Source organism: Alexandromys fortis, unplaced genomic scaffold (assembly GCF_014885135.2).
Source record: "Alexandromys fortis isolate MF-2015 unplaced genomic scaffold, M_Fortis_MF-2015_v1.1 scaffold_40, whole genome shotgun sequence".
Lineage (NCBI taxonomy): Eukaryota > Metazoa > Chordata > Mammalia > Rodentia > Cricetidae > Alexandromys > Alexandromys fortis.
The window spans coordinates 7,043,194-7,056,317 of record NW_026067966.1 but is presented as its reverse complement, the minus strand read 5'-3'; the positions used below and the strand labels follow the sequence as shown (position 1 = coordinate 7,056,317).

At 41.1% G+C, this 13,124-nt stretch overlaps 1 protein-coding gene across 1 annotated transcript; it reads right to left on the bottom strand.

The window, feature by feature from the left end:
• Nucleotides 1-1,079: 1,079 nt before the first annotated feature.
• LOC126508806 (high mobility group protein B1) lies at nucleotides 1,080-1,837 on the bottom strand. Its single transcript, XM_050154217.1, has one exon. It carries the CDS (start codon nucleotides 1,820-1,822, stop codon nucleotides 1,175-1,177), a length of 648 nt encoding a protein of 215 aa, XP_050010174.1. The 5' UTR covers nucleotides 1,823-1,837; the 3' UTR covers nucleotides 1,080-1,174.
• Nucleotides 1,838-13,124: the final 11,287 nt, after the last annotated feature.

Below are 13,124 nucleotides of genomic sequence, written 5' to 3'. Positions count from 1 at the left end.
TGGGTTATGGAGGGGAAGGAAAAAGGAGGGAGAGAGAGAGAGAGAGAGAGAGAGAGAGAGAGAGAGAGAGAGAGGGGAGAGAGAGAGAGAGAAATAGAAAGAGGGAGAGAGGGTGCCTTTCTGAGAGAGGAGACAGGAAGAGAGAGAGTGGGGGCAGAGGCTGCAAACAGGAAGGGAGTGGGTGTGGCTTGTCTCTTAAAGAGCCAGAACATTAGCAGTATTATCTACGGCTGCTCAGTGACACCACTCAGGAAATCTACAGCCTGAGCTTTATTGTAACAGTGCCCTGTAAGTTTATAGAAACATTTAGATGCGTATATAAATTTGATATATAATATATGTCATCTTAGATTATAATTATCTATATAGTTTTCTTTCCTTTCATACTCATCCATGGTAGGCATAACTATGTAAATCTATGTGACCCCCATAGTATATCAGTTCCAGCATTTGTTGTATAAATAATTTTGCATTCAATACATGCATACACTTTAAGTAAATAACCTGACAATTATGTCCTAAATGATTTTACTGTAGCATTGCATCCATGGAGAGAAGAATATTATTGGAAGGTGATGAGGAGAGGATACAGTGAAACTTCTGATTTAGTTACTGGTGATATTGCATACTAAAGACAGAAGTAGAAGACTCCTTCAGTATGAGTTCTGGCAGGACATTTTTTTTTTACTAATAAAAAAATTGTATTTACTTAGAAGCATTCAGAATGTCAACAAAACAGCTGCAATTTTTTTTTTTTGCAATTACAGAGTGGTATTCAGTTAACAGAACAACAATTATCTTCGTATAAGCTGCATCAGAGACAACTGAAGATGAAAAAAAAAAACAAAAACAAAAAACAAAAAAAAACTACCGTCCCCATATATAACTAATTTGTGCTGTGCACCAACAAGAACCTGCTTTAAATTTCCCTGCCAATTTACAACCCCCAGACTGTACCAGGCAAGGTTAGTGGCTACTGAAAATACCACTAGGACAGGGCTATCTAAAGACACATTCGGTAGTGTGTTAACTATACAAAAAAAGACACTGTACAGTTTAAAAACAAATCTTACACAGCCTTACATTTCAATTTTTTTTTCTTTAAAAGGAGTGAGTTGTGTACAGGGGGGTTAAATGCTTTATAGACAAGAAAAAAAACTGCGCTAGAACCAACTTATTCATCATCATCATCTTCTTCCTCATCTTCATCTTCCTCTTCTTCCTCCTCCTCTTCATCCTCTTCGTCTTCCTCATCATCTTCCTCTTCCTTCTTTTTCTTGCTCTTTTCCGCCTTGACCACCCCCTTTTTTGCTGCATCGGGTTTTCCTTTAGCTCTGTAAGCAGCAATATCCTTTTCGTACTTCTCCTTCAGCTTGGCAGCCTTCTTTTCGTAGGGCTGCTTGTCATCTGCAGCAGTGTTGTTCCACATCTCTCCCAGTTTCTTTGCAACATCACCAATGGATAAGCCAGGGTGTTCTCCTTTGATTTTGGGGCGATACTCAGAACAGAACAAGAAGAAGGCCGAAGGAGGCCTCTTGGGTGCATTGGGGTCCTTGAACTTCTTTTTGGTCTCCCCTTTGGGGGGGATGTAGGTTTTCATTTCTCTTTCATAACGAGCCTTGTCAGCCTTGGCCATGTCTTCAAATTTCCCCTTTTCTTTAGCAGACATGGTCTTCCACCTTTCTGAGCACTTCTTGGAGAACTCTGAGAAGTTGACAGAAGCATCCGGGTGCTTCTTCTTGTGTTCCTCCCGGCAGGTTTGCACAAAGAATGCATACGAGGACATTTTGCCTCTCGGCTTCTTAGGATCTCCTTTGCCCATGTTTAGTTGATTTTCGTTCGCGAGGCACAGAGTCGCCCAGTGCCCGTCCGGCTCTCGCTTGCCCCAGCGCTGTCTCTATGGAGCTCAATGTACTGCAATGGCTGTGAGCTGGCAGGACATTTTTATACTATTAAACTTGTGTCTAAACTTTGAGGCCCTCCAATATGTATATTTTGAACTTTTTCATGTATTAATGTGAGTCTTCAGAAGCTCAGTTTATGTTTTTTTTTTCTTCTCCTGTATGTATGAAAACAATACTGCCCATAGAATCCTTGCTTGGGATTGGTGATGGTCAGCTCAACAGAAGCTACAATCTTTTGGAGACAGACCTCTGGGTTTTTCTGTGGTGAACAACTTTATTACTTTAAGAAAGACAGATAGACCGGCCCACTGTGGGTGGCACCATTTCCTAGCTTAGATCTTCGATTGCATAAACTGAGTCAACAGCATCACACTCATCACTCTTGGCCTTCCAATCATGGACCTAAGGTCATCTGCTGCTTCAGGCTCCTAATTTTAACTCCTTATGATGATGCACTATACTATGGAACTGTGATCTAAGATAGATCCTTTTCTGTTGTAATATGAGCGGCGGGGCTGCGTCCCCAACACCCCGGCCGCTTGGCTAGCTCATGCCCGAAATAACAACACACAAACTGTATTCATTTAAGAACTGCTTGGCCCATGAACTCTAGCCCTTACAGGCTAATTCTCGCACCTGGACTAGCCCATTTCTAATGATGTGTGTAAGCACCCCAAGGTGCGCTTACCGGGAAGATTCTAGCCTCCGTCCATCATGGTGTCTCTGCTCCAGAGAGCAGAGCTATTGCGTCTATCTGGGAGAGCTGAGCATGGCGTCTCTGCTCCAGAGCGCAGAGTCTCTCCGGGAGCAGAGCAGAGTCTGACCTCACTTCCTCTTCCGCCCAGCATCCTATTCTGTTTATTCCACCCACCTATGTTCTAAGCTATGAGGCCAAGCAGTTGGTTTATTATAATTAACTAATTACCTTCCTCCATCACTTTTCCCCTACCAATAGAAATTCTATTGGTTTTATCCTACCAATAGAAAAAATAAACTAAGACAGGTGTCTAGTTTTATCTTTCTCATATTAGTCTCTGGTGTAAGAGAAGTTCCTTCATACACCATAACCCCTGGCTTCCTAATATCTAGAGGCAATTAGTAGGCCTGTAAGCAGATTCTTTTGAAGTGAAAGTTTGAATTGCATACTGGCAGGAATTGTTCAAATAATTGACTTGAATGTATTTAATTGACTGTAGGAGAATGTTTTGTTTTTGTTTTGTTTCTTCAGAATGCGTTAATTACTGCTTGTGTTGAATTCCTGCTGGCATGATTTCAGGGTTGGCTATTTTGAGTTGCGTGGGTGATAAAAGCATGCTTGACTATCTGTGGATTCAGTTGGTCCTCTGAGGTATCTAAGTGTCCTATGACCATGGGAAGTTACTGTGTTACCTTCCCAGTTACGGTATCTAGTTGATACTTTTTTTCTATAAGAAGTTGTAAGATTTTTAAGACGCTTGTTAGCATGGAGGTGTTTTAGTTATCACTCGCTCAGAAGTCTTCTGTTGGGACGTTAGGGTGTATTATACCTGGTGTGGGAAGATCTTCTGTATATGGGATGTTTTTATTGGTCATAGGGTAGACTAGAGCTAAGAGGGGAAAACTAATCTAAATGCTGGGAGAAAGAAGAGTCTAGAAATGCCATGGAGCCACCAGAGAAGAAAGACAGAAGCCATTAGTTGTTACCTTGCTGGTAGGCCACGAACACCATAGTAAAATATAAAATAATAAAAATGGGTTAATTTAAGAGCTAAGAGTGAGCTAAAAAATATGTATAAGCTAATAGGTCAAGCAGTGTTGAATTAATATAGTTTTGTGTGATTATTTTGGGAGTCTGGGCAGCTGGGAAACGAACAAGCGGGCTCCTACAACATATATAAGCTGGACAAACAGGGCTTTCCTTCAGTATATTAACTCGAGAAGCAATAAGGGGGTCTCTCTTAATAGAGGCTTCAGTGAAAATTTGAGAATGGCAACAGTGAAGCTGTGCTGTGAGATAATGCTCTTGTACACTGTAAAGATTTGTCACTTGTATTGTTTAATAAAATGCTGCTTGGGCAGTAGAGAGGAAGGAAGTATAGGCAGGGCAATCAGACTAGGAGAATTCTGAGAAGAGAAGGGCAGAGATGTAGTCAACAGGTAGACACAGAGGAAGCAAGATAAGAATGCCTCACTGATAAAAGGTACCACACCACGTGGCTAAACATAGACAAATATTATGGGTTAATTTAAGTTGTAAGAGTTAGTTAATAATAAGCCTGAGCTAATAGGCCAAATGGTTTATAATTAATATAAGCCTCTGTATATTTCTTTGCGATTGAATAACTGTGAGACCAGGCAGGACAGAAACTTCCGTCTACAAAGCTGAGTGGAGTGTTAGCCAGACATTAGTAGTAACCAACATGAGTGGGAATAAATAGAGTGTATAAGTATGAGGTGCTGGAATCGATTTCAACAAAGTTAATGCCTATGTATTTAGTCTGAGGCTAACTGGAGTATAAGAATCAAGGTTTCACTACCTTGACAAAAGTCTTTTTCCTGTGTGTTGCTGTTTTATGATTATATAACACTCGTCATTTGGAAATCTCAAAATGCATTATAAGCAATAACTGGAGAATTCTTGGACATAGTTAGGCAGCTTAAAGACCCGCAGTTTTCTTCTCTGAACATATAGGGAAGAAGGAGTTCCTAAAGGCGAGGTTGGTGGCTTTAGTCTGTGAGCACGGCACTGGAGCAGCTAGAAGTAGGATAGTTACACACAGTATATACCAGGAAGTTTCTTTTCTTTTTCTAAGACATACAATTGAATGTATTTTGTGTTCTTGGTGTTTGACCATCTGCAGGGAGTAACTCTTAATGCGTTACTTGGAATGAAGTATAGAGGATATCTGTCTTAGCAAACAAAATAAATACACCCCCTCCCCCCCAAAAAACCCAAACACTTCCTCCAACCCTCTCAAATTTGTCATGAAGCACAGAGGGCAATTGGCATGGAAGAACCTAGAAGAAGATATTTTGTTTCTTGTGTGTCTTGCTCCTATGAATTCAAGTATCTTCAAAGTCCTTGAGGAAAAACTCACATAGGTAGCACATGTATCAAAATCACATAGAAGTCTAACCATTGGTAACTACAAAAGAAATAGCTTTAAAGTTTCTTAACCTCTCGTAATATGATTGGCAGTGTGGTAAAACCTCTCTATCTTCCCTGAGAACAGTGATTTAAATGTGCAATTTAAAATAAAAAGGAAAGATCCCACCACCTTGCAATGTTGTTACACAACAGTTTAAAATGTTGCACGCAATAGCATGCATTCTTCTCATAACAGAATCTAGGTTTGCAGAATTCAATTGATCATTTAAAAGCTGGATAAACAGTACATATAGCCCCCAACATGTGCATCACTGCAATGAGAAACTGAAATGTAAGTAGACTATATGATGAAGCTGTAGACACAGATAACCCTACTATGGTTGAGCTCTTGCATTTATATTTCAAAGAATATTATTTTTGGCTAGATGTTACTAAAAATAGATGACAGATGTCCCCACCCATTCAGATTCATGGGTCTTTTAGAGTCTATTTCTCCTTCTGCTCTGTATGAGCTCAAAGTTAAGAACTGCTTTGTTGGAATTCCAAATAATCCTTCCCTACTTGTTTTGCCAAGCTGTTGTTCATATCTGAGTTTCACTGGGATGACCTGGTGGGTTCAGTCAGCAGAAGATGGGGGTAGGTATGAAGCCAGGCTGGGTAAATTTTGGTCAAACTGTAAAGTGATAAACTTGTCATGTGTGGCAATCACCGTGCTTCTGAAGCACTTTCCCTCCAACTCAGGTGTTTGGGTAGTTCTAAATGATATGAGCACTTCCCTTAGGTCTAACTGTTAGTGACACTGCCAGGGCTTTTGAATGGTTGTCCTGAGTAAGGATATTTAAATACATTAACAAGAAAGACATGCTATTGAAAACAAAGGAGTCCAGCGGCTGCTTTTTTTTCTCTCTCACCTCAGTCATGTATAAAGAAATGCTGTTCACATTTACAATGTACAAATGGATATTGTTGGCTGTTCCAGATACATTGCGATCATCTCGATCACAGAGATAGGCTGTTCCGTTTACTACTGTCAGTCAGTTGTAGGTTTCATTTGACAGAGCCCGAAAGTGGTTCTTTTCAGCTTGCTCTTGGTTCTGCTTACACTGGCAGCAGCATTTCCCCAGGGGGTGCACAAATACCCTTTCAAGTTGAACATCTCATTTGCCGTGCTGTCGTTTAAGGTGATAGCCATTTGTAGTTTATAGGGGAATGATTTCATTCGTGTGAGCGAACGGATGGGTTAATAAAGCTGTCTGAAGGTGGAAACTGGCTCACAGGTGTTTTCACAGACATCTATCATGGTGTCGTGATGTCGACCTACCAATACCCGGCTAGACCACAAGTGCCTTGGAAACTTGGGTTAAACTTAACCCAACCCAGGCTCACAGCAACACAGAGTAGAGACCAGTGGTTTGTTTCTAGGCTTTTAGAAGCAACAATAGCTCTAGGTCCCCTGTTATCATGTGGTGATTAGAATACACAGAGAAAATACTCAAGCTATAGTAATAGGCTAATGCTGTTAAAAGGCACTAACATAGACTTTGTGCTCTGTTATTTAGGAAACGTGTTCATTTTATAACTTTTGTGTTGATGAAATGGTATTGACATCTTGAATAAAATGGTCACACAGATACAAGCATACTTTGGCCCTAGAGAAGGGGTTTTAAAATTGACATAAAAATAAATTCCTATGCTCTCTAGTTTTTGCTATACACTTTGTTTCGTTATATCTTACTCCTCTGAGATTTACTCTGAAGGTGCATAAGAAAGGGAGATTTGGAAGTAGGAGGGTCTATGGGCCTAACTTAATTGTTGGAATGTCCATGGCAGGCAGGGCTGAGGCTTCATAGTTCAAGAACTGGCTTTTTGCACTGACTACCTAGTAAAACAAACTGAAGACTTAAGATCCCACCGACTGCCTTAGAACCTCCTGTGGCTGGGCAGAGCTCTGTGATGTTAAAAGCATGAGGTGTGATTCTGCTGAGCAGTTAGAGCTGAAAACGACTGTATGAACTGACTACACACATCCAAACTGAAGTCAGCAGGGATCAGAATGTGACACTTTACTTTTGACCTTGACTTTACTGCTGATGCCCTTTCTTTGGAGTTCAGAGTTCTCAGACTGAAAACTTTTAGGGATCTGGGAAACTTCTTATTTTAGGTTATCTTTCCAGTGAGATGCCTGTATCCCACTAGCCTGGTACTTTGTTTTTAGTGATGTGGTATACATGGAACACTGTCCTCTTTCTGTTATGTGCTCTCTAAAGGACTAAAGGAAACCATTAAACCTAGGAATCACACAAATCATGCAATGGTGTAAAGTTACCAAAAATCCAGCACACAGACATAGAGACCGCCTCCTTGTCTGCTTCTTCCAGTTGGGGGCAGATCTTTTTAACCTCCAGGAACATTTTCTCTTTTTATGTTTCTGTCTCACATAGTTCATCTATTCAACAGAGTCTTCTTTAATTTTGTCATGCCAACTCAAACTAAGACTTAAAAACAAACAAATCAATATGTGAAAAGTGTTTAGCAGGTGACTGACTTTCTTGTTTGCCATTGAGTACAGATTCACTACCCGCCTGGGGAGTGTGTGTGTGTGTGTGTGTGTGTGTGCATGTGTGTGTGTGTGCATGTGTGTGTGTGTGTGTGTGTGTGTGTAAGTGCAGGAGAGTGTGGAAGAGTACATGTGTATGCGTTTGTAATTGATGGGGTTTCCTTTCCTAAGTGTATTCCAGCCTCCATCTTCCTCTTTTCTCTTTTTTTCCCCATAAAATAAAGACAAATTGGTGGTGAACTCCTTAAATTTTTATTATTTCTCCACTGTTTAAATTCTGTTGTCACCAAAGTGTCTTGTCTCCAGACCGAAAAACTCTCAATTATTTCTCACACAGGATTCTCGCTGAAAAGTTCAAACCACGGCGAATGCACTGGGAGTGTCTATGGCATCTGCTAAGTCCTGTGACTGTATAAGGCAATGTTCAACTTCCCCATTACAGATTTTGTTAACCCAGATATTAAGATAACTCTCCACTTATATCTCTGTGTGTTCTTCTTTCTCTGTCTCTTTTTCTAGCATCTCTGAGACCTTCCTACTATAGAAAGAGCTGCCACATGCTATCAGTACCTCATGTTTCTGTTCCCCACAGGCATTCATATGAATCTCTCCTCTTCACACTGACTAGGAATAAAAGCCAACAAAGATGTCAGCTCAAGGTGCCCCCGTGCAAGACACATCTGAATGTCAGTGTTCATGAATTGACACCATACAAAGGAAGAACTGTTTTTTTTTTTTTTTTTTTTTTTTTTTTTTGGATGCTGTAGAAGATTGCAATGGCTTGCCTGATTTCTTGCAAGGAGACAGGGAGAACTGGAGCATCCTGAATACAGAAATGATATAATCTAAATAAGACTTAACCTTAGTTGCAACTACTCTCAAACTGGCTTCTTCTTTTTTCTTTCTTTCTGTTCTTCCAACTTGCCAGGCACACTCTTCCCTTGGGGACTTGCTATTCTGTGAACTTGGAGTGCCTGGTTCCAGGAAGCCGTGGCTCAGCCCATGTCTCCTTAGCCTTTTCTAGCCACTCTTTAATAGCCTCCATCCTTCCCTCGGCTTCACTGATCGCCATCTGATATCACATTTAGCTTATTTATCTTATTTACTTTCTGTTAAAAACAAAACCGTTCTCATCCTGAGGAACTGACCAAAAGGGAATGGAGATCTTGGAAGTGACCATCTCTCCCTGTCTATTCATTAGCTCTCTTAAGTGCAGCAAAAATATGTGTATGCTCTGATTAAGGGACACCTTCCTCTCTGGTAATTCCTTCTAATTTCGTCTTGCAATTTGGTCACTTATTTTTCACTCTGAATTAAGACCCTATAAAAGTGTTATTTTTTTAAAATCTATTTTTATATCGAATCCTTAAAAGAGTTAGGCGAGTTGAAAGGAGAATTAATTAACCTCTCAATGCTGGCAATATTGGACAGCATAGAATTGCTTAAAAGTTTAACGAGCGTCTCCTGTGAGATTCAATAAAAATAGCAAATATTCTATTTACCTTTGGAGCATTAAATATTTTCATTTCAGAAAAAAACCATCTTTTCAAGAATTCAGCTTGCAGTTGCTGATTTGGTTTGAGCGATTTTAGGAATTTGGGTTTTTAGGAAGAAAAGCCTTGTATCCTGAGGGGAAGATAGTCTTAGGTCCTTTGCCCGGCTTTCTACACTTTTAAACAAGGAAGGCTTCAGTTTCCTTTGTGCTTCTCAAATCTCAGATTGCCCCAAATGATCTGAAGAACTTTTTCTCTCCCATTAAAAAACAAAACAAAACAACCAGTCCCCTGAGCCCGAGACTAGACAACCCCAAAAGTGGTTGTTTTACAAAATTCAGCTTTGATCTATTTTTAAAAAGTCCCAAACTGATAACTGATTCCTTTGTACTGAGAGGTGATCACTGGTTCCAAACGCAGCTAAGATCTCTTGGGCAGACATTGTGTGATGAAGTAGATAATTGAAGTTTTCTAAAAATGACATCTTAATCACAATAGAATTACTTTACTTTCCCCTATCCCTATCTTCTCTTTAGCTCCTCCTAGGGTCCCTGACTTCAACCTCTTTCATCTTCCCCAAAACACTTTCTTTATTATTGGTACACATAACGTATATGTATATGCATATGTATATGATATGATGTATCCAAGCACTCAGTAGTTACTTGTATTTCTTCGTTTATCGGTGAGAACTGGTGAAAATTTCCCTCTTCCACGTTAGCATTTCTATTGGGATTGCCAAGGTTACAGTCTTTATAACGAAAGAGCTAGAGAGACTCCCTTGGCCAGTTGGATGCTATGTCACATGCTGCCACTAGATGGCGCAAGCAATTCTTGGGAGGGAGGAGGTAGTGGTTGGGTTTCCCTTTTCTTTGTGCAGTAAGCTTGAGGCTCGGTTTGGAAGCTTTGTGAAGACATGTCACTTTAACTCAGAAGGTGCAGCTGTTTTGCTTGACAAGTTGATAGAGAGAGACTCATTAAATAAGCGTTCTAGCGTCTGAAGGGAGAGAGGTGAACACTGCATAAATATTAGTTTCCATTTTTCTTCTCTCTTCTAGCAGGCGTGTTCTCTCTTACTCTTTATTGGTGCCCTCTCCTGCTTCCATTCCTGGCATAACTGCCATTTATAATCGGTGATATAATGAATTGGAGAGTTTAATTTTATTTTGCTACCTCCGTGGTTGGTATAATTTTTAGGCATTTGAATATTTGACTCCAACTCAACGTTCTTAGAAGCGGGGGGGGGGGACATATTCAGGTTAAAATGAAGCATTATCAATCAGGAGAGTTGATCTGTGATGCTGTGTGTGTTTTTAGCATTGAAGGCAGCACAGGGCAAATCGAGGAAGGAAGAAAGAATTTTATGCCGTATCAGGGGGAAACAACCAAAATCCTCCCTGCATAGCACAGTTCAATTGAGGGCCAAGGCCTTCGTGCACACACAGGTAGGGGGTTTGCACAGTAACAGGCTGTGCCTCGCTCATCTTTTCCATGGGAGATCTTGAAGTATACTGCTTTGTTCTACAAATCTGCCTTTGCCCCTGAACTGTCAAAACAGGAAAATGTGTTGTGATTTTTTTTTTTTTTTTTTAAGAGATTGCCTTCCTTCCCTGGGTTTGTTCCAGCCCAGTTGCTTGTGGTTCGGGGAGATGCCACATTCTTGCTGTCAGGCTATCCCACCATGCTTTCCTCCTCCCTTAGTGACACATAGTGATGGGTCACTGCCTGGAACAGTTGATCAAAGCTGGTGTGTGTCCACCCGTGAACACCCCTTGTTTTACCCTTCAGTCTTTCCATATGGCTGCATCAATTTCCAATCTTCATTAGTACAAAACAAAACAACCAGCCGGCCAAACAACCTCAGATCATAAACCACATGAAAAACAAGCAAAGTATAAGCAAAAAGCCTTTTTGGTATGAGTGGGTAAGGTTTATTGAATTGTTAGTGTATACCAAGTCCATACTACATGCTGTGTTTTAAACACTTGATGTGTGCCACGGTATTCCGTCCTCACATCAATGTCAGGGGTTTATCCTAAGTCATTTTCAATCTACAGACGGGAAAACTGAGTATAAACATGGGTAAATAAATTGCTCAAGGTCACACAGCTAATAAGTACTGAACTAAGGTCTCAGTCTAGGTAATTCAACGAGGTAACCCTGATTCCAAGGACTGGGCACTGAGTCTCCTGACGAATCATTAGGGAAAATAAGAGTCTCCTGATTGATGAATCGTTAGGGAAAACTGGACGTGTTATTAATGCAGTTGTATTTCTTCTAGTGTAAGACTGAGCAATGCTCCAAACCCAGGTCTGCACCATTCTAAAAGAGCTAAGTACACTGTGCTGTACACCTGGGGCTTGCTGCTGACACAATCAAGAGAGGAAACATCTTTTCTCACTGTGATTAGCATGGTACAATGTTTGTTCAGTCACAAACATGCTTCGGAAGCCAGCAATTTAGAAGCACGGCTGATGTCTACTTTTTCTGATTTACTTCTCATACCTATCGGAGGCTACAGAAAGGACAGTACATGGGCAAAGCTAAGCCACAGCATGGAAGACCTTTTCCTGTGTGCCATAGCCTAGCTCTTCAGCCAACAAAAGACTAGAAGAAAGAATCAACCATTCACTCTGCCTAGGAGGGTCTTAATATTATTTATGACATATTGGACATGAGGAAAGCAGGCAACAATATTTCTCCAACTGAATAACGTTCAGGGAAATACAGTTTTGCAAATGGGACACCACAATAAACTTGTTCCCTCACTAGGAATCAGAGACTCCTATAGTAAAAAAAAAAATCAAAAATCAAAGCTTATAAATAAGCTGGCGTCTCCCTGTGTTCTGACCTAATGGGGTAAAGGAACAAAGGAGTACCTTTGAAGGGGTGTTCATGGAGCCACGCTGGCATGGGCTGAGGGCAGTTCCCTAAGGAGGAAGGACTGAAGGACGCTAATTCATGAGTGGTGCGCAGCTGCTGTGTTTTTCAGGTGTCAACTATTTTGGTCAGATGTAGCCACCTGAATGTAATGCTTCACTTAAGGGATTCCGTTTGTGCAAGGCATCGTATCATCAATGAAAAGAATTCCCAAAGCATCATTCTCTTATTTTCTGACTAAGCAGATCATCCACAGACACCTCACCTTGAGTGTCATCAGAGTGGAATGCCTCATCTTCCCCTCTTTATTCTTCTGGTGACCACATTCCAGAGAAAATGAGCCAGCTACCCAAGTCACACGATCTCTATTTCCTAAGGCTTTTCAGTCCTATGATCTTTTGTCCTTCCTGTGACTTCCCATCAATCCTGTTTTTCTGCCGCCTCTCTCAGCACATTCCTACAAATCTCCTCTGTCATATACGCCTTTGGAAGATGCATAGCTGATGTGACTTCTCAGCAGCTGCAGAGAGTTTCCCAGTAAAGTTAAACCCTGCTTTCCTCTGCAGAGCCCTGGGGTTTTACCGGGTGCCGTTTGTAAACTCACCTTACCTGCTGAGTGCAGCTACCCAGATGGACTGCTGTGCATAACTGTCTTCATATGTACTGTTGCTCTCTATGGTCTAGAGAATGGTCTTTGACAGTCACACTTTGAGTTTCGAATGAGTGGATTTACTAAGTATGCAGCAAGCCAATGCAAAAGAATAAATAGCAAGGGATGGATGGACAGATAGCAAAACATCAAGCTGGGTGCTCAAAACTTCTAGCAGAAATTGACTAGGGAATCCCTGTTGAGGCTGTCAGGGCTAATAAATATCTAGCAGAAACCAACTGAGAAAGTTTAGGCATCAGCTGGAATTCCTGGTTGAGCCTTCTCTCCGTGGACGCATTTCCCATGGTTGAAACGCCAGCTCCTTTCCCCACCACAGGTACTTTTGTCTTGTTGAAGAAACGGTAATAACATCCATTGGAGATGAGCTACCTTCTAGCTGTTCCCAAGAGCACACCGTGTTTACTCTTGGGTCGGCTCTTCTGTCATTCTCTTCCCTCCATGTAACAGAGATGGGCGGGGAAAGCCATCCCTAAGCAAGTGGACTTAGAAATCACTTTGGAACAAACATACTTAGGTCTGAAATGGCAGCGGG

Excerpts from the sequence above, each read along its gene's own strand:
- LOC126508806 (XM_050154217.1), bottom strand. The coding sequence starts at position 1,822 with ATGGGCAAAGGAGATCCTAAGAAGCCGAGAGGCAAAATGTCCTCGTAT.